Source organism: Peromyscus californicus, unplaced genomic scaffold (assembly GCF_007827085.1).
Source record: "Peromyscus californicus insignis strain IS unplaced genomic scaffold, ASM782708v3 Scaffold_6__1_contigs__length_162567912, whole genome shotgun sequence".
In the NCBI taxonomy this organism is placed as follows: Eukaryota; Metazoa; Chordata; class Mammalia; order Rodentia; family Cricetidae; genus Peromyscus; species Peromyscus californicus.
In genome coordinates, this window is record NW_026294584.1 from 45,848,481 (window position 1) to 45,874,203 (window position 25,723).

At 39.5% G+C, this 25,723-nt stretch overlaps 1 protein-coding gene across 2 annotated transcripts in view; it reads right to left on the reverse strand.

Moving 5' to 3' along the window:
* Positions 1 to 25,723, reverse strand: part of Chchd3 (coiled-coil-helix-coiled-coil-helix domain containing 3) — a 281,829-nt gene that overhangs the window by 96,509 nt on the left and 159,597 nt on the right. Inside the window, exons 5-6 of one of the 2 annotated variants that reach the window (XM_052720433.1) lie at positions 4,382 to 4,396; positions 3,265 to 3,348 (exon numbers count right to left, since the gene is read on the reverse strand). In XM_052720433.1, the coding sequence (XP_052576393.1) occupies positions 3,265 to 3,348; positions 4,382 to 4,396 (99 nt within the window). The remainder of the gene's footprint in view (positions 1 to 3,264; positions 3,349 to 4,381; positions 4,397 to 25,723) is intronic. The other variant, XM_052720434.1, reaches the window with a different exon arrangement.

The window sequence follows — 25,723 nt, forward strand, 5'->3', positions numbered from 1 at the left end:
TATGAAACCTCACACATTAGTGAAAGGAGAAAACTATCTCAGACTCCTGGTGGACACACTAATATAAACAGCTGGGAGGAGAAAAAGACTTGACACGTGGCAATTACCTAACTGATAAATAGTTTACTGAAATAAAATCAAGAAACAAACCGGGCTGTATTACAGAACTGAACGTGTTGCACATGCTCAAACTGACTAGTTCACAACTGCAGAAGAAATTTGCATCTAACTGGATAGTTGAAGGACTAAGATCAGCAATCATGCAAAGATGGGGCATACATACTTACTGTTCCTAGTCTATCCTAGGGAACACCATTGGGATGATATCTTAAGACTTGTGAAGGTTTTAGTGGTCCTCAAGAACCCAGGGCCTTACACACACAGGGCAGACACTAACACTGAACTGCATTCCCAGTCCCTCATAAGACTTGCTGATGTCACTCTCTCCATCAGTAATTGAGTATTGACTTGAAGGTTTTATTTCATGTAATTAAAAGACATGTTCAAATCCATTCTCAAACCCTAGCAACCCAGACTGGACTGTAAACAGATGATTCCCACACTGATATTATCATTATTTTTTTCTTATATTAAGCACCATTCAGTTCAGTACTTTTATACTTTTTAACACCGAGTATGTTTAGAAATCCCAATAGAAATGCTTACACAGCGTACCTTCACAACCATTAACAATACAAAAGAAAATGCCTTCACAAGTTTTACAAAATGCCTAGTTACAGACTGTATATCCTTCACGTAATCATAGATGAAACCCACCTGGACAGAATGACAGGTCCTCTAGGAATATCAATAATAAACAAAAACAGGGCTTTACAGGACTGGGTAGAAGTCATGAGGAAGCTGACTAACATTTAAGTGATTTTACAACTACTGGAATCTTATGGACAATGAAAAAAAATTTATATATCTCCTATGATAAAAAAAAAAAAAAGCTCCATTTGATAAGTTCTGGCCAGTTTGTAAAGAGCTGTCCTGTCATCTTTTATTTTGGCAGGGGTATTACTTGAGATTGAACTCAAGGTACTATGCATGCTACACTCCTTTATTCAGATCATTTTAACAAGCCAGTGATGCAAATAATACTCCCTCCTCCTAGCGGCTGGAGAAACTGAGAGGCTAGGATTTTCATTACATAGTCTGTGAAGGAAAGACAATGGCGTCAGAACTGGTTCTCTAAGTGGCACTTCTGAAGATTGCAACTTACATATCAAGTCAGGCTCACTTGCTGGTTGGGACAGTCCTAAGAATGTATGATTAATTTTTTTAAATTTTATGATGTAAAATTAAACAAGATTTGAACTTCAGTACACATACAGTCCCTTTCGCTTCTACATTACAGAGGGAGACATAAGAGGATGAAATGAAGCCCACAAGTAAGCTAAAATATTTACTGTGGGGATTTTATCACTGATTCATTCTCTAAATCATTCCATAGTATGTCTACTCAACATCTCTACTTGAACATTTTAAGGAGCACCATAAATAATTCCCAAACCAAACCCCTTATATACTCTACCACCCATATCCTAAGTGATATCTGTATAATCTTCCCCTATAGACACATCTACCTTCTTATTTATAACACTAGACCTAGATTATATCTAAGCCTTTCTTTTACTCATTTTCAAAACTATGCTCAAATCTGGTCTCTCCCTTTGGCGAAGGTGCACAATCAGAAACTTTTTCATCGTCACTGCTAGCACCCTAGTAGCCATGGCCATCCAATTACCTCCTCCCTCCCCTGCAACCCCAATCCCATTGGGTTCTCATGTAGCTCACTGTAACCTTAAACCTGCTGTGTAGCTGAGGAGGACTTTGAACTCCTGGTCCTCCTGGATTCATCTCCCAAGTGCTGAGCTAACTGGTGTGTGCCACCATGCCTGGCTTGCCATCCCAATTCTAAATTAATCTTTTGTCAAGCCTCCCTTGCTTCAACTTTTGCCCAAGATAGCCACCTGTTTGCTGATGGACAGGCTTCTTCTGTCCTTCCCATATGTGCCTAGTACACCCCAATCTCAGGAATGACCCTGGCTTGCTTCCCTGTGACTAAAGGCCTGTTCCTTGCTATCCCATTATATACATCTTCCTTCTTCATGCAACCCCAGGCTTACACTTGGCTGAGGGACTCCTATGTCCTGCTAAGTTACTATTTTCCTCATCATCTATGCTGCCATATACTATGTGTAACTGACTTTAAGCTCCATGAAAGTAGACATTTAGCTTATATCTAGGGCACGAAAACCAGCACCTGACACACATCAAGGGTGTAAGTGTCAAGATGTGCTGACCTGCAACAGGGAAGGAGACAAGGAGATATGTTTGAAATACAAATAGCTACACTGAGCAGAATTAAATGCTGCATTTCTTTCTTTTCCTACATTTGATCAAATGTCATATTCTAAATAAATCAAATTTTGGATCACTTTGCAATTCCATGGATTCTATAGAAAGGTAATCGAAGGAACAAATCGATTTCACTGAACAGGGATTCTGACAAAATGTTAAAACATCATCCTTAAGCCATTGTCTTGTATTCCTCTAGTCCCGATCCCTCTACTGTGTTTTGGTCCATTTTTAAATACAGGCTGACTAGGCATATGCCTTCTCACTTCTAAGCCCTACATATTTTTAGCTCCTGTTACCACTCTTGAAGGAGACACTGAATTGTAAGCTGTAACTGCAACAAACAGGGGTTTTCATTGACAGCATATCCTTCAAAACAGGACCACCTCAAGCCAAGTGTGTTGGCGCACATGTGTAATCCTAGCACTCAAAGTGTAGGCAGGAGGATTAGAAGTTCAAAGTCATCTTTAGATGTGTAGTGAATTCAAGACAGACAATGTTTCAAAGACACAAAGAAAATAGATGAACAAACAACATCTAAAACCCCCAACACGACAAATAGCAGTATCATATCCAAGAATGCACTCAAATGTACTATAAACAATGTTTGGGGAAGTTAAAAAAAATGGCTGCTGTTTGGCCTGGGGAGAGGCAGATTACAACACATTATATAAGATAAATCATGTGAGGGAGTTCTTGGGTACAAAAACACAACAAACAATAACCCAACCTCATAAACATACACAAAATTACATTCTTGGAAACAATGACATAGCTGCTTGGCCTCCTCACTTCTTAACCAGGACAAGCAACTGTAGTGCTAATTGTTGGTTTTTAAACAAATATAGGGGGAGCTACAGAGGCAAAGAGAAGAGAAGCTATGACAAGAAAGAGCCATACCCTCTCCTCCAGTCTGGCCAGCTGCTCTTTGTAGAAGGCATCCTGCTTCCGTATCAGTCGATCTTTCTCTTCCAGCTGCCGAGCCTAAAAAAGACAGGAGGAGTATACTATATTGAGAAAAAGCAAAAACAGCAACCACGAAGCAAAACTCAGGCAGAAACTGCATTATGAATATATACAGAGCTGACATTCACTGCAGTCTATTAGGTCTCTGCCATAGAAAAATACTAATATGATGATGATTGCTGCATTTATATGTAAAGAATGAAACTGCATTGTGTTTTTTCTTACTGTAACAGCTGTGTCCTACTTTGTCCAAATGTATTTGGAAATGTCAGAATACAGTGTACAGCAGACTGTCTTACTTAACTTATCTTTCAAAGAGTAATTTTAAGGATTAATAGTTTGCACAATGAAACTATGATCTGATTCCTGAAATTAGATACATGCTTGCTAATCCTGAATAAATAATCAAAACACTGCCTGAGTAACACATGCACATGAACCTTACACTGGAGAACCCTTAAAATGATCAGTGCAATCTGTATGAAGATGCATGTGTTCATTTCATTTCCTTACACATGAAGAAGTAGCAGCTTAAAGTATGGAGAAACCATAATCATGACTGAGTCTTCATTTGAAAATTTTAAGATAATTTAAGACATTTAGTTATAATAGCAATTTACAAGAACTTATTTTATAAACTTAAAAAAGCAATACTCTGCAATTCCTTATAAAACTAATGAAGATTTCTACTTGTGGATGTCAAGGTTAGTTAGAATGCATACACACATTTTTAAACTGTTGTTTGGTTTCCGTAATTATGCTAAAGTGATCTTTGATCCTGAAACTGAAAAGACCTCTCTTTATAACATTACTTCACAGTAACCGTGTTATTATAGTAAGAGTTTTGTGTTCAGTGAAGGAAAAATAAATGTTTGACTGCTACTTAGAAGAAATCAATGTATTTTGGCATTTCCATCTTTGTACATGTCTCATATTCCTTTGTAAAGTGTAGCCTGGTTCACTCTACAACAGTAACTGTTCAGTCAAGTTTTTGTTTAGTATACATTAATCCATTTGCTCATTTGTAGGTTTTGTTGTTGTTGTTACTTACTTTATCTTCAATATCCTGAAGCATGTTAAAAAATAAACAGATATTGAGCAATATATACATATATATATATATATATATCTATATACCACTTTCCCCTTAAATTTGGCAGAAGACATTAAAAATACCAAAATAATCCTCATAAGAACGGGGAAATACAAGATGTGCTAATTTAGAATAAATTTAAGTGTTATTGTGCTCTTAAAGGTTAAGTACAAGGTTTCAAATGACATGTTCATGCTACTTGAAGTCATATGAATAATAAGAAACATACAGTACTAAGATTAAATAAAAAGACATTCATATGCAAGTAAATAATCTATATTTTCTTGGTAGGTACGGTAAAAACTTTACTAGTCTTTTAGGATCACAAAGGAAAAAATGTAGGAAAAAGCTTTGACAAATAATGCAAAGTGAGAAAAAATATCATCTAAATATGTGTTCTCAACCTTCCTAATGCTGTGACCCTTTTATACAGTTCCTCATGTTGCGGTGATCCCCCAATTATAAAATTATTTTCGTGGCTACTTCATAACTATCATTTACTACTGTTATGAATCATAATTTAAATATCTGTGTTTTCCAATGGTCTTAGTGACCTCTGTGAAAGGGTCGTTCGACACCCATCTCCCAAAGTGGTCACAACCCACAGGTTAAGAACGATTGATCTAAAGAGAAAAAACTAAATTCAATATGCATACTAAAAATATAAATAAATAAAACTGAAAATGACTGCATTCACAAGAACATTCATAGACCAAAATAATAATAATAATAATAATAATAATAATAATAAAGCCAGTGATAAAGAGGGTAAAAACACGAAGATATAACTGTGAAAGTTAACATCACTAATACAGAAGGAACTTCGTTTAAATAGTAAACCTTATCCTTCTTAACAAAAGCCAAAAGTGACACAATTCACATCCATTTACAGATAATAATGGTACAAAAAACAATACAGGTGCAGAATCAAAGAATGCAGATTAAAAAGTATTGTATTATTCATCTTCCAAATTGACAAAATATAAGATTATAATCATCAATACTGGCAAGAACACAGGAAAGTGCGTTTTCATCTATATTGCTTGTCAGATATATAAATGGTCTAAGCATTTCAGGCATTAATTTGACAACACATAGCAATTCTTAAAATTGTACACAGCCACAAAAATGTGAACTTCCTCTATTTGGGGACTTTCTTAGCAATTCTGGTAGCATGAGAATACAATCACTGCAGGGCTGCTAGACTGTAAGGAGACAAACCCCAAATCAACCGGATACCTAAATTATATATACACTAAAAAATAATACATGCACTAAAAAGCGAGAGGGAAAGACTAGTAACAACAAGTATATGTTAAACACTTCTGAAATAGAAAAAAATAGATATTCTAGAAAATGTCCAGCCCAATTGTAACATGGAAATAGTTGTTCATAAATATTATTGTTAATCTTACTGACAACATAATTTTACTTTAAAGCATTCAACTATAGCAGATATTAAGACAAGATAAAAAAGTTCATATAAGAAAAAGAATTATGTAAATGGACAACAAAGAAAAAGCAACAGAGTTTAAGGAAATAAGGCCCAAAAATAGAAAAGTAATTACAAAGATTTTGGCAAAAAATAAAATCAAAGATGTTGACCTAGCCACACGATCAGACATTAGGAATCATTAAAAACTGATATTTTAGAAAATAACTTTTAAATAATCAAAATATCACCTGAGTGTGTAGTGAGGGGTTACAAGTCAAAATACAAGTGGAGATAGTTCTTTACTTTAACCAAGATAGGATGGAGAGGGAAGCAGAGGTGAAGGACAAAAAATGGAATGTGTGTTATAAAGAAGTGTAAACCATGCTGAAATGCTAGCAGTGGCTATGATGTACAATGAGGCAATATTTCTTATCTGGACTATTCTTTACTATCCACAATGAATAGATCTTACTTCTATAACCGGAAAGAAACTTAAAAATCAGTATGAATACATTTATCCTGAACTATGGAAACATCAACTGAAACAGAGATTTTTATTTGTTTGTTTTTTGAGAAAGGGTTTCTCTGTGTAACAGCTCTGGCTTTCCTGGAACTCCCTTTGTAGACCAGAATGACCTCAAACTCAGAAATCTGCCTGCCTCTGCCTCCTGAGTGATGGGATTGAAGGTGTGCCTTACTATGCCTGGCCTCTGATACTGAATGTTAAAGAGTAAAGTATTAAGTAATTATATTATACAACTTCAAAATTTAACAACCTGAACAGTTATAATATCAGAGAAATTACTTCCTATACCCTTAATATACTAACACCTGCTTTTCCTTCTACTCAAAGTATATTACCCAACATGGTTATTAAAATAAGAGTACCACAAAAAAAATTTTGTTTAGATGGTTAAGATTGATCTGGAAAAAAAAATGCAATGAGTATGTGCCATAAGGATATTTTAAAAACACTAAGGAAATTCAATATTACAAGTGTATTGTTGAATCTATTCTGAACATAAGAAGAGTGAACAAATTTAATTTTGAAGAGCTGCTCTCAACCTAAATAAAGGATGTACAAAGATATAATGCTCGAAAAAGTTTGAAAGCAACACACCAAATGTCGGAAACATACTGAAGACCTAAGAGGGAGCTATCACCAAAGACCCGACAGCATCAAACTAGAGGCAACATCACAAATCTTCCCTCAACTGCAAACAGAATCAATAGCTGGAGATCCACTGGGGAGAATAACAAAGCAAGAAACATGGCCACAACACTTCAATGGCACATTGCTTTCAAACAGTTAATAGGATGCTGGGCAGAAAAGTCACACGATATGAATCCTGAAACTTAAATAAGCCGAGGATATGTTGGCTAAGCTAATGGCTGCTGAGTATGGAGAGTCACACTCAGCTTAAGAGAAAGCAGTAAATGGACTGCAAAGAAATAAAACTTCAGACACAGAATCGTTGCAAATGAACAAATAAAAACAAAGAGGATTAGAACATTATTTGCTGTTAAGGTAGGATCATTTCCTGAGAGAAAGATGAATATAAAGTCTTTGCCCACCTCCTTTAGCTATTCCTAGAAAAAACCTACACTGATTAGTTTTCAGATCATGCTAGGTTTGGAACAACATGATTGAGCTTGAAAATATGACAGAATATGCTAAAGTAGATTGTTATGGAAATCCAATCTCCCATAATCAAGACAATCAAAAAAAAAAAAAGGAAATCAAATTTTATGAACCCCAAACAAATATTTTGATGTTTTAACTAGTGTTGGTCACTAAACATTGACAGACACACACTTACCTCTTTATAGACTTGTCTCTTTTCAGAAAAAGTTTGAAGGTGCTTCACAACAAAAGATACAATAATGTCAATACAAGAGAACATAGGGACATGGGTAAGACATAGTGTGGTGATAAGAACTTTACCTTCCCACGTATATTCTTTGGAAACTCTTCATAGCTCAAACTTTTTGGCATTGCTATGCCCTCTTAGCTGTGGTATGGCTTACAGATGGCACAAGATGATGGCACTAGGAACTTGGTGATGTCACAATGATTTGGTCACAGTATAGGCATATGAAAGCCCTAGAAATGCCAGGGCTGATGTTGAAAACTCAGGGCGGAAAGCGAAGCTGGTACCTGCTCGGTGTCCATAAGATGATACCATGAATGCAGACATTACTAGGGCTAAGAAAAGGCAGCTTTTTAAAAGAGTTCTCAACAGGCACACCCTATTGCCACATTTTCTTTCATTCTAAATCTTCAACCCTTCTAAAATACAGACATAATGAGCTGGGAGTGATTCAGGGTTCACAATGATAGGGATAATCTGTGGCAGGCAGCTCTATCTGTCCTCACAACTCATGTAAGAAGATAAGCAAGTAAGAGCAAGAGTGGAACTTTATTCTTGTCAAAATTACGTGTGAAGATTAATATATATTATCTCAATAAAATTATATGCTCATATAAAAAGAAAAAATATCAAAGCGTATAGTTTACCACGCACTTCAAGAATGCATTGTAAGCTATAGAACATGACTACTGAATAAAAACAAGGTGCCAAAGTGACCATGTACTCAATTGGGTGAGCACTAGACTTCTGTTATAAATGGGAAATTACACAGGATTCACTGAGCCTTTATTATTCTCTGGGAGAAAGAAAGCAGGAGCAAATACAGCGACTCAGTAAACCAAAAACTAAGACCAACAATGAACAGAAGAGATGCACTGAGGCATGTATTTAAGACAGTGGTGTTCACATCACATACTGCAGTTCTCTCCTCAAATTAGTTGACCGATCACAGTATTTACAAAAATATAAATTAAGCATTAAATGAAATCTTAATTATATGAACATTTTCTTAGTGGTTCTTTTTTTGGGGGGAAATTAACCTATAAATTCCTATCTCATTTTTAATTTAATTTTACATTCAAAGCTTACTGTTATTAACATTATAGTACAATAGGAAGCCCAGTTGGTGAGGAGGAGGCCTAGATCTGTACCCTGGCCCTGCTAAGTCTCCCTCTGACCATGAACTGACCAGCACCAGTGCCCATCTCAGGCCAAGCTTGCATGCTGCTGCACACAGTTTCTGCCATATCACATCTTTCATCTTTGCACTTGATAAAACCTTTCAAGACACTTTGTATAGTAGTTCTTTCAAAACTTTGTCTTCTTTTGCATGTGTTTTCTCACCCACTGCCCCTATCCTTAGCTCTCAGCTCTCTGGGGCAGCAATGAGGCAGGGTTTTGCTCCTCTGTCTATATCCTTGGCTCAAACTAAGACAATATTCCCACAAAAGCAGCAGTCAGGATGGAGTGGCTGCTGCACTGAAAGGTGAATGCAAAGCAAACAGAGCTGTTGGGGAGGAACACTGAGACTTACTTCAAAACACCATAGCACACACACTGCCTATCATGTGGATGTGTTACTCAGGCTAAGAGCAGAACAAGGCAGTGCCAGCATCTCACACTCAGGAACGAAAGCCAATCTTCCTAGTAGGACCCCAAAGCTAAATGAATGCTCAGAGTGTGAAGGGAGTGTCTACAAAGAACATCATTCAACCATGTCTTGATCAACAATGATGATTTGCTAATTAGTACAATGGCTGGTGGAAGTGGGATTTTATTAGTGAACACGTCCATTAACTATGAAACATGTTAGCTATGGGTTCTTTCTATTTTTAAAGACTTACTTTTAATTTATGTGTATGTATGCAAGTGTAAGCAAAGTGTTAGATGCTCTGAGCAGGAGTCAAAGTCGGTTATGAGCCATAGAACATGAGGTCTAGGGACCAAACTCCAGTCTTCTTCAATAGCACTATTAACTATTGAGTCATCTCTCCAGGCCATAGATAGGGGTTACTGGCAAATAAAGTTGTCAAATATTTGAAAGCTGGCTACAATATTATATGCAGATCCTCCTTCCAGTGTTAACAGGCTATGAGTCTCCAACAAGGCCTGCAGCATAGGGATGTCAGGAACAGTATGTCTTGTATCAAGTCACTGACTGAAGGTGAAGATCTTTACTTAGGACCCTTCTGACATGTGGACCAAGTGACTCCTTGCTGTGGAAGCTGTCCTGTGCATCACAGTATGTGCAGCAGCATCTCTGACTCTGACCTACATAGCCCAAGAGGATCATGACCAAATCTGTCTCCAGCTCTGGCCAAATGTCCCCTGTTGAGAATGGCTGTTCTAAGGATTGGTAGTCATTTAAAGCCAATGATCAGCAGCTCTTTTCCCCCTGGGGAACCTTTTCAGCAAAGAACAGAAAATTGGGACATCACTGATTTCACAAAATGGGTTCCATGAATAACTTTGTACCTGCCTGCCAACACACTTTAGCTCAATAAGTATCCATATGTATTGGAAAATTGGGCTGAGAACTGGCTGTATCATAACCTGACAGGAGGGCTGACCTGTAAAGACAGTGCACAAAACTATTGAGAGTGGCCACATAGGTATGAGTTAATGAATCCTTTCTAAATCAGAGACCAAACTAGAAATTTTGATCCATTATTTCTGAACTAGAAGGAGACATGTAAGAGATATATAAGCACACTCCTGTGCTTCCATTTAAAATAAGACACACAGCCTCCATCACATACAGGATTCTGAAGCCTGTGAACTCAGGTTTGGTTCAGGTTGGACTGATACTCAGCTGATGTAAGCTGGAAATGGTTTAAGCTTGTTTTGCTTGGGCACTGCTGTCTACACCAGGCTCCCTGTTAAAAGTTTTACAAGTCACGTGTTACAGAGTAACAGGAAATTTCAACCTGGAGCTCAAATGATAAACTCAAGAGTCCAGGTTGTCCGGTGGGTGTTTTGCTCTCAACAACCATTTAAAACAAGAATAGGGACCACAGTCTCCAGTGTCTAAAAATCAAAGGTGACATGTATTCTTAGGGCTTCCCGGCTTTAGAGTCTTCTCTAGCTCTTGCTAGTACATGCTTATGAAAGACATGCATGGAAAATGAATATCTACCATGCCTAAAAGATCGTGCTGAACCAAGGTCAGAAGCTGAAGATAAAACCTAATTCTAGAAGACAAAATTTTTACCAAAGAAAAAAAGAATCTGTTGAGCAGATAATCATTATGATGCTGAAAAACTTGGAAAATCAAAATTAGTTGAAAGAGGACAGCATAGTAAAGGACACAGAAGCTAATACCCAGGCACGGGACAGCAAGGGACACTCATTACCACACCCAGCACAGCAGAGATCAGTGCTATCAACCACTAACCACTACCATTACATGGAAGAGCAGGTGGTTCTTAAGTAAATCACAGCTAAGGTGGCACAGAGTGTGAAGAAGCATGAAGCAGTTTGAGTTGTGTAAATTAGGGGACAATTATACTAAAGTGTATCTATTTTCTTATTCCAGGACGGAGAATAAATGCCTAGTTCCAGGAATTTGTATATAATCTTGTTTTATCCTGAACATTACAAAGCTCAGCTGCTTTAAAAGAAAGGCAAGTTAAACTGCACTATCTGGGCCAAGGCATTCAGTGTGACTGATCTGACAAATAAATTGGACAACAACACAGAGACAATTACTATAAGACTATGAATTCCTTTTCTCTGGATGAACTTCCATTTGTTCCATTTAAATTTAGATTTAATGTTCACACTATTGAGAACAATTGGCTAGTCAACTTCTCTTGCAATCTATTTCACAGACAGAGCTGGGGAAACATACACACACCACACACCCACACCACACGGGGGTCCTCCGGGTCATTTTATGGGCAGTGAAGCTCCAAACACACACACACACACAAACACACACACCACCACCACCACCACCACCACCACCACCACCACCACCACCACCACCACCACCACCACACCAGGGTCCTCTGGGTCAGTTTATGGGCAGTGAAGCTCCAAACACACACACACACACACACACACACACACACACACACACACACACACACACACCACACCACACCACACCACACCACACCAGGGTCCTCTGGGTCATTTTATGGACAGTGAAGCTCCAAGCTCCTTGTTGGCTAAGGGAATGCTGGAAGGTCAGGAAGTAAGCTGGTTCTGGAACTCCTACCTCTTGTCAGCAGTTTATTTCCCATCATGCTGGAGTTCCTTCTTTCTGTGCTGGTTTAAAGCTGAAGGAAGAGCATGTAAATGACTCAGGCTATTCCAGCACTTCTCAGCACAAACAGGACTATTAAGATTTTCTGCAGTAGTTGATATGGCCTCTATCTTGTGTCGGTTCAAGTCTCAGGAAGAATTAAAATACAGGACAAGGGTGATAGGGAAACATCTGGGACAGAAGAGTGAGCAGGAGCAGGCTGAGCACCTCAGGCCATCAAGCAGGTCTGCTGCCACAAAGAGAGAGGGGAGGAAGGAGATTATGCCGGCTCCGAGGAGACCCTGAACAGCTGTTGCCCTTCCCAGCAGAGCTGAAGGGCATGAACGTCATGGAATAAGCTAAATGCATCTTAGATTTCCCCTCTCCTTATAACATTCACATTTACCACAATGTGTCTGCTATTATGCATTTTGAATCTACAATGTGCCTAAGCCAGAGGAAACTCAATAAATGAGCCTGTTCTGCTACCAAACTGTTAGGACTTGACAGGCAAACACTGAACAACATTTGGAAATAGCCATGTAGCTGAGACACCTGGATGCCAGGGCAGAACATTGTGTGGATGGAGGATGCTCCCTCTCTGAGGACTTGGCACTCGGAGTGGGTCTGCAGCTGCTAGAACAGGGACTTTGCAAAATTCACTGGGCTACTTCCCCAGCTTGCTGTAATCTGGAAAAGGAAAATAGGTAAGATTGGGCGGGAGGAGAGCACTTTTCGAAGGCAAGTTCAACTCACAGCTGCCAACCTAATCATACTAGTTTTCATTTTCTAAATGCAAATAAGGCCCGAAAATAACTGGACATCTTCAACTCAGTTCTGGCTCTTTATGGAGGGGGGTACAGAAGAACTGCTTTACAAACTCAACCCCCGGGTGGAAAAAGAAAAAGAATTGATGTGACTCTCAGGAAAGTTCCCTGAGGAGGCCTGGGTAAGAGTCCCTGGACAGCTCTACTCTGGGTCTGACTCATTCCTAACACACCCTCACAGAGAGAATGCCTCTTCCCAGTGACTGGAACTGTAGTGGCTGAAGTTTTAACAGCAGCATTTTCAACTAATACCCAGTTCAAAAAACAAAACAAAACAAACTGCTGATCTGATAATGGTAGGCGAGCTACCATTGAGGAACTCTGAAGAATAGCCATGAACCAAAGCAATTTTTCCCTTACATGCTGATTTTAAAACGAAGATGCAGGGCAGTGGTGGTGCCTGTCTTTAATCCCAACACTCAGGAGGCAGAGGCAGGCAAATCTCTGAGTTCAAAGCCAGCCTAGTCTACAGACTGAGTTCCAGAACATACAGGGCTACACAGAGAAACCCCGTCTTGAAAAAACAGACAAACAAACAACAACAACAAAAAGAAGGTAAAACTAAGATGCAACTCTGCTACAGAGAACAGAATTTAGAAAGAGCTGGAGAGATGACTCTCACTCTCTTGCTGCTCTTGCAGAGGACCTTGGGTTTGGTTCCTACCACCTACACGGCAGCTCACAACCATCAATTATCCTGTTTCAGGGGATCCAATACCTTCTTCTGATTACCACAGGCACTAGGCATGCACATGATGCACATGCATGCATCAAGGCAAGATATAAATATTTTAAAATTTTAATGGAATTTGGAAAACTCTCTAGGGAATAAAAAAATATTTTAAAAAATATTCCTCAATAAAGCAACCACTTTTGGTTAAAAGTATCAGTAATTAGGCCTTCACAGAAATGAAGTTTTTCCCAACCCAATAACAAGGAAAGTTCTTAAAAATCTTTAGCTTTTATACAAAGAAACAGAGAAGAAATAAGAACATGGGGAAAATCTACTGATAACCTCAGGCTTCCAACTCATTGGAGGGAAAGACGTCTCCAAAAGGTGGCACAGAAAGACAGGTTTGCACTGGAAGCATGATCACTCAGAAGACAATGGACACGCACACAGGTGGGTACGCCGCTTCAGTCCTGTATCAAGATGTGGGTAGTGGGGGCTGGAGAGATGGCTCAGAGGTTAAGAGCACTGGCTGCTCTTCCAGAGGTCCCGAGTTCAATTCCCAGCAACCACATGGTGGCTCACAACCATCCATAATGAGATCTGGTGCCCTCTTCTGGCCTGCAAGCATGCATGTAGGCAGAACACTGTGTACATAATAAATAAATAAATCTTTAAAAAAAAAAAAAAAAAAAAAAAAGATGTGGGTAGTGGGTGATAGCTGTTAAATGCCCCCTGAAGAGCCAAGCTGCAGTGCAGGGAACACAAAGGGGAAGTAAAGGTCCTCTGCTTGGACTCACTCTTTTAGCATGGCTACTTCAGGCTTTTCCTTCTCTAGTCTACTAGACATTGGGTCAGAGAACTGATTCAACCATACTTTTAGTTCATGACAGGTTCGTTCAAGCTTGCTCTCTCTCTCTCCCACCCCATTTGAATTTAACTTTTATTTTTAAAGACATCATTTGGTACAGTGAAAAAATTAAAATCAAATCTTTAGAAGAATCACTAATATCAATCAGTGTAGAGCATCAGTTACAGCAGTGGTCAGGTCTTACTAGAATAAACATCACAGACTTTAAATGACATCATAACCTGGCTTTTCCGTGACTCAGGTATCTTCTAAACACAGCAGAGACTGGTCACTTTCATGTGTTGCCATAAGACCTTCAACCTTCCTTGCTACTTCCCAGGCAGCTCACACTATGGGGTTCATGGCCCAGGAAGCAATTCCACAGTGTTGTTCTATCATGTGCAGTCCTTAGATTTGCTCTCATGCCTGGCTGTACTCTGATGTGGGAGGGCTATCTTCAAATCTAGAATCCTCTAGCATGCTGTGTGTACCTTTAACTACAGCTATGCTGCCCAGAGACTCAGGAATAGAACGTGTGACAACTTTTACCACTTGTAAAGATCTACTGGGGCATGGAAAGATGGTTTACTGATTAAGAGTGCATGTTGCTCTTGTAGGAACCATGTTCAGTTCCCAGCACACGTATCAGAAAACTCACAACTGCCTGTAACTCCAGCTCAAGGGGCTAAAACTCCTCTGGCCTTTGCAAGCACCTGCATTGCAAGTATACATAATAAATTTTAAAAATAGACCTACAGCAACTAACCACTCAAAAATGATCCAACATGTAGGAAATAGGACAATTTATACACACATAATGTATTTATCAACTTATATTTATAATACATTTTACCATTGTAAAAACCCAAAGTAACATAACCACACAAGAAAGATTGAATATGAAATAATGTGAAGTAAGCATCACAATTTTTATGCACATGTTGTTATTTTTTACTTATTTTACACACGCATTCATTCAATCAGTCAAGGAAACAATGGCGGACAAGAGCCTCGCAGGAAACCCACAGCTAAAGGAACCGTTTAGTGAACGCAGACTCTATGACTCTCCCACTCAAGCTCCCCAGGCAGAACCTTCTCTAGGTTTGGATCCAACAATAACGAGCAACCTCAGGACTTTGATTAGGTTTTGCCTGCTGGGAAGTGGGAATATTATTAACTGCCTGACAGGAGTATTCTGTCGGCTTTATGGTTCCAGCTATCATCTTAATTATAGATTGCCATTTATGAGTGTGATTCTCATTAACCCATCATTTGATCAGAGGCACAAAAGCACCTAACATCTGCACAGCCAGGCGCTAAGCATTCAGATGCAACCCAGAAGAAAGTGACCCCCACCCTTGAGCTTCTAAAGCAAGTAAAGTCTATGTAAAACGATGATATTAATGACAAATGGGAGTGATATTTCATGCATACTTCTGTTATTAAACACACTCAGATAAGGTATATACTCTGAGGTGGAGCACTGCTATGGCTAGGGCAAAAATATTCATACATATAGATAAAGCATTATATATGTGTTAGAACCATGAAATCATGGCCTTGGGGTATAAAAAATTGTGTAGCTAATCATGCTTGATATAGAATATACATTATATAGTTCCTATTTTAAAGCTGAAATACTAAACAATACCTCCAGACATTAACAGTTCCCAACCTTCTTAATGCTGCAACCCTTTAGTATAGCTCCTCTTGTGTTGTGGTGACCCACAATCATAAAATTATTTTCATTGCTACTTCTTAACTATAAAATCAGAAATATGTTAAAAAGAAAAAGACCAAAATAAAAATTCTAATACTTCAAACATACCAACCAGTCGAGCCCTCTAATACTCGGAGAGACCGAGACAGAGAGGGAGAGATACAGAGAGGGGGAGGGAGTGCAAGGAGGAGGGGTAACACTAACCACTATTTACACAGGTGACCACCTTCAGCACGCTAGGATGCAGTTTCCTTCCAGAGGTAGAACAGACAAAGACAAGCTGACCCAGCTGCCTGAAATGAAAGGCCAGGACACACAACATAAAGTATCAAGACTGTGACTCCGACAGTACCATCAGAGCTGGCTAAAAGTTCTAGCCTGGCCCTTTAGAAAATTTAGAATATTAGCCAGCTACTCAAGTTTTTAAATGTTGAATGTTATGTGATCTCTGCCATTTGTCACCTTGTACAGAATATTCTAAGCTACAGTAAAGAATTGGCGCTTTCTCCATCTGAACTAAAAAGACAGCCTGTTTGCTTTGAAAAATGGCTACTACCTGCCTTAATCTAAAACTGAAAACAAGTCATGTAATGGCGTTTATAAGTTAACACCTCTTCCTCCAACACTCTGCTCTAAGATCATAAATGATCTCTTGCAATCTTAGCAAAAAAAGGTCTCAGAAAACTCTAGAAGATGGGTTTATATTTCACTACTAATGACATGTGAGATTATTGAAAGCAGACACTGTTCCCCTGCAGTGTGACAAGCCTGGTTTAGGCGCTGGAGGAATTCCTTCCCAAGCTCCCCTCCCTGTTTCCTTTTTTCTTTTCCTCTGGTGTTAGATGAATAAGGCAGTAATGATGACATGATCAAGGAAGAGCTGACGACTGGCTGGGAAATTTGCAAAAGACTGCCTAGCTGGTCTTAGCAACAAGCTGTCCTTTGTCCTGGTGGAGCTTTCTGTCACCTGAGATCACCCGCATCTTCAAGAGATGAAATATAACATAAAACCATCCACTGATCTATTGTCCATATGATTCCTGCAATCCGCTGGATGCAGAACTTTCCAATGCGGTTGGTAGAATGGCCTGACTACCTCTATTCAGCTCTAGGCAAGCACACAGACACAGTAAAGCAAGTGACACAATTTAGGATAATCTATAAAGGACTCCAGGACATTCTGAACATGTTTTCTTTATCACCAAAGAAATAAATCATACACTGTGTACATGCTAAAATGCTAAATGCTAAAATAACTGACCCATCTGAAGAACAAAACAAACTTAATATACCTATTCATTTAGTCAACAAGTATTCAACGAAAACCTGTTTTGCACCAGCCTCAGACCCTGAGACGGACATGGTGGATCATAATAAATAATTATCCTACCATATCTCATTCAATGACCATAAGGAACACTGCTAAAGTTCCCATTTACACACAAAGCCATAAAACTACGAAGAATCCATCCCTGCAAATAACTACGAAGAATCCATCCCTGCAAATGAATGCTATTTTTCAAGAACTTACAAATTGTGGTACGGGGCAGTGCACAGGTTATCTACACAAACAACCTTCACAAAAGATTACACATGACAAGGAGGATAGATGCTGCAGGAAAAATGAACTGAGAGCTGAATGAGCAGGAATTAGATGATCAGGGATGTCAGTTAAAGGCCATCTCAAGAACGGTAACAATAAACAGAGGCACTATGGGAAGAAGAAAGGGGGTCTCAGCAAGAAGAATTACAGTAATTTTTACAGTAATGCACAAAAATTTCACTACCTGGCTAGGAGTCTGACTTATTCCTGCAGGCTATAGGTAACCAGGGAGTGAGGGGAGGATGGGCTATTAAAGAAGTTAGCAAGGCCAGGTGGTGGTGGCACATGTCTTTACTCCCAGGACTCGGGAGGCAGAGCCAGCAAATCTCTGAGTTCAAGGCCAGCCTGGTCTACAGAGTGAGATCCAGGACAGGCACCTGAGAAACTGCACAGAGAAACTCTGTCTTGAAAAAAAAAAAAAAACAAAGCAAAAGTTAGCAAGATAAAAATAGTGCATTTGGAAAATCAATCTTCCTGTGCAAGTTGATGAGAAAGCGGAAACAAGGGAAAGCCAGTAGGGAAGTCATAGTGACCAACATAAGACATGAGAGCAAGAGGGGATCTATGTGGAAGAGGGGTAAAAAGGGATCAAGAGAGGATCATGGGGGACAAGAAAGATAACACGTTTCTCCCTTACATGAAGAATCTTTATTTATATACACACACATACATGTACATGCACATGTGACATAAAAGTACAAGGAAGAGTATTTGGTGAGTAGGCGGCCAGCAGATATTGGGGGACATACAACATGCAAGGGTAACTGGAAGATAAATGAGCAATGTCCAATGACTTACATGCATGACTATGTCAAAATGAAACCTATTGTTTTATATGCTAACCAAGAACTAATTGCTTTAAAAGAGAACTAAGAGCTTTTCTCCATCTACTGGCATGACCAAATAAATGACTGTTGTTCTTGCCTCTATTTATGTGCTTTACTGTATCCACTAATTTGCATGTACTCAACCATCCTTGTATGCCTGCAATGAAGCCAGTCTGATCATGCAGCATGCCTTGCTAATCTGTTGCTGAATCCTGTTTGCAAGTATCTTCTAGAGAATTTTTGTGCTTGTATTCAACAAGAAATTGGCCCCTAGCTTGACTTTATTGTTTGTTTTGTTGTTGCTGTTTCATCCTTCTTCAGTTTGTCATCAGGGTAATAGTAGCCACACAGACTATGTCTGGAAGCATTGCTTGCCTTTCTAATTTTTTCTAATTTACTTTAAACTTTATTATTAAAAAATATTGTAATACACACACACATACCAAAATTAACTAGACCCAAAGACTATAGAATTCAATGAACTTCTATAGGTATAGCAATAGTTTGAAAAGCATTGGAATTAGTTGTTCTTAAAGGTGTGGTAGAATTCAACAGTGAATCTGGGTGGCCCCGCTGTCCTCTTTGTCAGTAGATTCTAATTACTGCTTCAGTCTCTTTGCTGTTGTAGATCTGTTTAGGTCATTTATAATCTGTTGGCTCAATTTTGATAGGTACATGCCCCAAGTCTGGGTCAAGCTCAGATATGATTCTTTAGGTTCTGGAACCCTTTAGCAAAATGAAAAATAGGCCCAAAAGAATGTATCACTGAATTCAGTCTGTGGAAAGCTAGTTCTAATAGTAAAAGCCAATACACAACCACAGTTGTATAACTCTCCAGAGTTTGTAATGTCCTTCATATTCATTATGTTATTTAATACAATTTTCAAAATAACATAGCAGAAAAGTGGAAATTAAAAAATAAAAAACTTGTTAAAGTTACCACACCAGGCTCATGGTGGAGCACATCTAGGATCACAGACATGAACTACATTGCCAAGTTACTCAGGCCATAAGTGCTCAAGACTTTTAACACCTCAAGTACTCTTTCATTATTAACACAACTATGCCATCCCTTGTAGGCAGGTTCCGTTGGCCATTTTCTTTTATATACTCTTCATAGTGTCTGCTCTACAATACACAATTCACTCAGCAAGACAGAGAGAATCCTAGTTGTGAGCTGTTGTGATCTTGTACCACTTAGGAGCAGAACAAGAATGGGAAAAGAATCAAAAGAGGCTTGCCTATGAAAAGAATACATCAATAAATAAACTATAAAAAGTGAAAATAAATGTGACGGAGTGCTCAACAGCAAAAGGCCTCTCCTGTCATCACTATGTGAGAGAGCCTAGCACAGTGCCTGCAAGGCTTAACAGGTTTTCCAGGTGGCTGGGATAGGGGTCAGATTTCCTCTAGCTTCTATGCATGTCTACATTTCTCAGGTTCCCAGCACACCCAGGAACTAAATCCTTACTCTTTGTGCCCCAACCTTGTTATACTTAAAAACTTTTAAGACTTTAAGAATAGGAATTTTGACAGGGAAATGAAAGAGGCAATACTTCTGCACCCTCCTCTGTGTATTTGTCTCTCAATTCAATACAACGTATTTCTAGGTGTCATTTTCTCTGTGTCCCTTGAGCCAAGAGCTACTTCTATGCAAGCGGCTTTCTATTCCATTCCTCTGATATGACCCTCTAACTTTATCAAACAGAACAGGGCTGTGCACTGGAGATAGGAAAGAGGTCAACAATTAGATGCTCTGAAGACATGACAGATAGAGTCAACAGCATCACCACTTGTCACTCCTGCCCTTTACCTCTATGTCTGAGTGATGCTTACAGTCCTACCCAGCAGTACTCACAAGCAAAACCCACCAACTGGGGTAGGCCAGCAGTTTACAAGATTACTCTCCTGCCTTCAGACATACTGCAGGTGAAGAAGGGTAACGCAGGAAGATGGAAAACAAGACAAAAGAAACAGAGGACTACCAAATCTAAAGGAGGAGGACGAAGGGTCATCAGATATAATCACTGACTAGACCCAAAAAGAAGCAAAAGCCACTGTCAGCCATAAAGAATCAAGGCTCTGAAGGATATGGAGGCTTACAAGGAAAAGTTAGAGGAGATGGGAGTCCCCCACATACAGAGCAGTAACTGGATAGCCTCAGGAAGCATACAAAGTTCACACCCCAATAACTACCTCAACACTGAGGAAGGGGGAGAAGGGTGGGCCACACTCGGAGAATTAAGAGTGACATAGGCAAGATGCCAATCAGTCCCAGCCCAGGTTATATCTAGGAGATGACTTGGCAATCCCATGGAGAATTAGGGGCCACTCCACAGCTTGACTAAAGTACTTCTCAGTGTCAACTTTAGCACAAAGCAAGAGAGACTGTTTACAGATAGCCTTGGTAGAAAAGTATAGAGTAATTTACATGGTGGCTATGACATTAGGCAGCCGTTAGGATGCAAACGTGTCATGGGACACAGTGACAGTGGATTCATAAAAAGGTCTGCAGAATAAAAAGCCATCAGTCCCATAAAGTATAACAGAAGGGGAACCGAGACTCCATAAAGAAGGTGACTGTCATTTCAGAGCTACCACAGAGTATGTTCTCCTGCGTACTAGGATGATAATTACTTGATTTCCTGCACTGAAAATAAAAGAATGAACGGTAGGTATATTTTCTCATCTGGTAATTATTAACTTTATAAAACTGATTTTAAAAATATTTTTCTGTGTATATGTGTGTGGGAGTGGGTGCACACATGCCAGAAGAAGGTATCAGATCTCCTGGAGCTGGAGCTACAGGAGGTTGTGAGCTGCTGAACATGAGTACTGGGAACAAGACACACTTTTAACTGCTGAGCCATCTCTCCAGCCTCTACAAAACTAAGCTTTTTATGTTATTGATGCCCCACATTTGTCTCAAGTTATGTTTTCCTTTTCAAAAAAAAGGAGTGTGAAAATCTCAATATTTATGATCAAAGTGAATAAAACGTGATTTGAGAGAGTATACAAGATGTGTGTTGTTGTATACAGGTCTTTGGGTATATTTCCAGGTCAGCTCTGAACCTCCAAACAAGCATTTTCTCTCCTCCCCATTGATAGTGTCCCCAGGACTGACTTCATAGATACTAACTGTTGATTCTCCATATTTCTTTTCTAGACTATCTCTACTTCCATAGCTCTACAAAAGTCGAATGTTTAAAACTTTTATCAGTTACCCAATAAAACTCTTTAAAATGAGTGATTACCTGAATACAACTCAACCCAACCTGAACAACTCAACTCGCAGGCACTACGTTAGTTAACCATTAGATAGTAACCTGTCCTTTCCTGCCTCTCCCTTTACTTGTTGTTTTTCATCTTCTGAGTTCCCTCATTGTTAACAAAGACTGCCGAACCCATCAGTCAATCCAGAGGCTGTCCTCCCCACAGCCCTCCCCCACTACACACAATCACAACATTCTGCCAAGTAGTATCTCAGGAACCACCTTCAGGACTTTGTTTTAGTGGCCATCATTTACTATTTACAATCTATTGTATATCATTTACAACTTATTACTATTCACTGGTATTTTCCTTCAGATTACATCCCTTTAAAATTTATATAAATGTCACATTTAGAAAAAACAGAGTTAACTATCAAGTAGAAGATAATTGGGACAATACACACAAAGCAATTTCTGGTTAGAAAATATTGTGTGGCCCAAAAGTCTGAGCTGAGACATGCTCCTCACTCTTAGATGAAAATTGCTAGTGGTTAAGGCAAATTATCACCACTGAAGGTAGCAGTAAAGTTCAAGGGTGAATCATATGTGGCCACTGGAGCAGGTCTCTTAGTTGAGATTTTGCCTGTAATATCTACCAGCCAGAGAATAGTAGCCATATCATCTTTTCTTATTCATCATCTTATTTCCTCACCTATAAAATACAAAGTTAAATGATGTAATAGGTCAAGTGTTCTAATCTAGGTTTACTAAGCAAAAGCATGGCCACACTCTGACACCAAGCTAAAGGGCTCATATGTGCTGCAACTGTTGCTCAAGAATTATAAGAAAGGCCACCAATGAAAGCTCCAGTATACAGACACACTCAGACCCTAGCTGTTAGAGGACACATGTCACAGGGGAAGGGCATGGGAGTTCTGAAATACCAATCAAAGTTCAGGGAACACTCCCTCCACTCATGTGACTACTTCAGCTGGATCCCACATTTAACAATCTTTGGAAGCTGTGCCTGGTGCATCCATGACGAGAAAACCCCAACTTACGAACCTATAAATGTAGTGGTCACTAAGAAAAGAGTTCACTAGGGCATCTCAGTAGCTATTACCCACCCGGCAAGAGGAAGGACAGCTCAGACACAAGGAGCAAATGCAGAAAATATTAAGGGTGTGTGGAAGAACAAACAGCAGAAGAACAAACTGGCAGCAGCAGTGAGTACTGACATGTTAAATTGTTTACACCAAGAGAAAAATCATTGACTGTAAGTCCTTTAACAGAAAAGTCTGAACACTGAAACAGTGACCTCTTGCCACATCAGGCCAGGCAGAACAAGTAAAGAAGAAAGGACCAAGGAATCTGTCTAGAGAGGACCTGAAGTGGGCTAAGGCCGGGTGTCCAGGAACACAGCAGAGGAAAGCAAGCTTTTTACGATGGGCTGAAAGGTGAATGAAAACAGTGACACTCGTGTGATCCATTGACAAGCAAGTACATAGAGGAAACCACACTGGTAAGCAGCCATGCAAGACAACAGGTGCTTCTGACACCGTGGACCTCCATGGCATGCACTTGCCATAGGAGACTGAGCATGGCCTTCCACTGGACATACTAAAATCCTCTGATGCCCAAATTCCTGAAATGAAAAGGGATATTTGTATATACCTATGGTGATATTTTATTTGTACTGAAATGTGATTTTATTTGTATGTTAATAAATAAAGTTGCCTGGGGGTCAGAGCTAATAGCAAGCCATAGCAGAGCTGGGCGTTCGTGGCGCACGCCTTTAATCCCAGTACTTGGTAGGCAGAGCTGGGTAGATCTCTGTGTGGTCAAGGATACAGCCAGCATTGGAGACACACGCCTTTAATCTCAATAATAACCATAGAAAATTTGGAGGTCTGTACAAACAGGCAGTGACGAGGCGGTCATGTGGTTGGGTTTACAACCAATGAGAAGGCAGAACAGAAAGTCTATATAAAGACAAACACTCAGGAAGTAGGTCTCTCTTGGCTGAAGCGGCTAGCTGCAGCAGACGGGTAAGGCTCTTAGCTCTGATCTCTTGGTTTTCTTCTTTGCATTGGTTCTGTGTTTCTTATTTAATAAGACAGTTGGTTACATCTACATATACCCTATGTTCATCTTCTTGTATATGTGTTACATCATCCCTAAATTACTTATGATACTACAATATAAATGCCATGTAAATAATCTTACATTTTATTGTTTGCAGACTAATTTAGATGAGAAAAAGTTTGTCCATGCTCTTCATAAACACCAACATAACAGGTTTTATGAAATGCACAACATACAAAGCAGAGGCAATAGTCACAATGCCCAAAAGCTGGAGAAACTGTAAAAAGGTGAGGATTCTAGCAGGACCTGCCTACATATCACCCAATTTACATAAATTTAGCATAGTGCTCAGCTCAGGGGGAATAGATTTTTGTTTTGTTTTGTTTTTTGTTTTTTTGTTTTTTCGAGACAGGGTTTCTTTGTGCAGCTTTGCGCCTTTCCTGGAACTCACTTGGTAGCCCAGGCTGGCCTCGAACTCACAGAGATTCACCTGTCTCTGCCTCCCGAGTGCTGGGATTAAAGGCGTGCACCACCACCCGCTGGGGGAATAGATATTTTTAAACGTTTTGAATATTTTACATTTACCATTGGTTGAATCTACAGACACAAAACCTTCTTATACAGAGGGCTGCATGCATCAAAAGTGCTTGGATAAAAATCAGAGCAAAAAACTTTCTAACTTCTGATTTAGTCTTATAATTAAAAAATTAAAAAATTAAAAAAAAAAAAAAACACAAAAACCAGAGGATCTAATGTAGCCCAAGCTAGCTTTAAACTTGCCATGTAATTGAGAACGACTTTGAACTCCAGATCCCCTTGCCTCGGCTTCCTTAGTGTTAGGATTACAAACCTGTGCCACCACACCCAGTTTCTATGGAGCTGCAGATAGAACCCAGAGCTTCACACATGCTAGGCAACTCCTTTACCAACTGAGCCACGCCCTCAGCCCCTGATTAACTTAGAACACTGCATCCAATCAAAGGAAAGAGGTCAGTTTATCAGTGACTTCTAATGCCTCAGCTATCTAATTATCTAGAAGAGAGAATACAATTCTATTTGCTCCAGGTCCCCTGAAATTAGTAGTAGTGTACGTAATTAATAAGAAATGTACATCCTCTGAAAAATGAAGATAACCATGAGCAAGCCTGAGAAATATGAGCTAGTTTATGTGCTTCTTGTGAGTAATAATGTCCTAAAAGTTAAAGAAATAGAACATTTTTCTTCTCTAGACAACACCTTTCAAACATTCTCACCCATTAAACCCAGAAGCATGAGCAAGGAGGGTTGCAGCTATGGCAAAGCTGGGGCACTCACCTAGAGGAACAGCACAGAGACCACACATGTGCATGCACTGGGCAGAGGGACAGGGCCTCTAACATGATACGGAGCCAGAGAGTGGAATACACTGTTTTAGAAATAGCAAGGAGGAATGTTTCCTGGCAAAGCTAAAATAAAGAGAAGGGAACTGACCCACATCAAGAAGCTTCTGAGGGCAACTGCTATAAGACAGGAGCAAGGAACCAAAGCAGAAGAAACAGACCAGAGGGACTCATGACCAGGAAATGGACCCAAAGCCTTAGAAAGATGGACTCCTGGGGTTAGGAAAAAACACTCCTGACATCCCCTAAGCGATATCCAGCACTCAGAGGGCAGAAGCACTCCAACAATCACGAGAAGTTGCTGGGGCTAGCCTGTCAGACAGGCAAGGCTCATTGAAACTCTCTTCTGATGCTTCCTTTCAGGCTCTTCCCTGTATCTACCTTCTCTCTTCCTATCCTTCTGGTAACCAGGAATCTACCCTACACCCCAACCCAAGTTCATTTTTTCTTCCACTCAGTATCCTTGCCTTTTGTAAACATGGCAACACTGGGTACTAAGAACACAATACAGCTGGTACACGTGGATTGTAGTGCTTTGTGATGATACAAAAAAGACAAATGAATTATTGCTA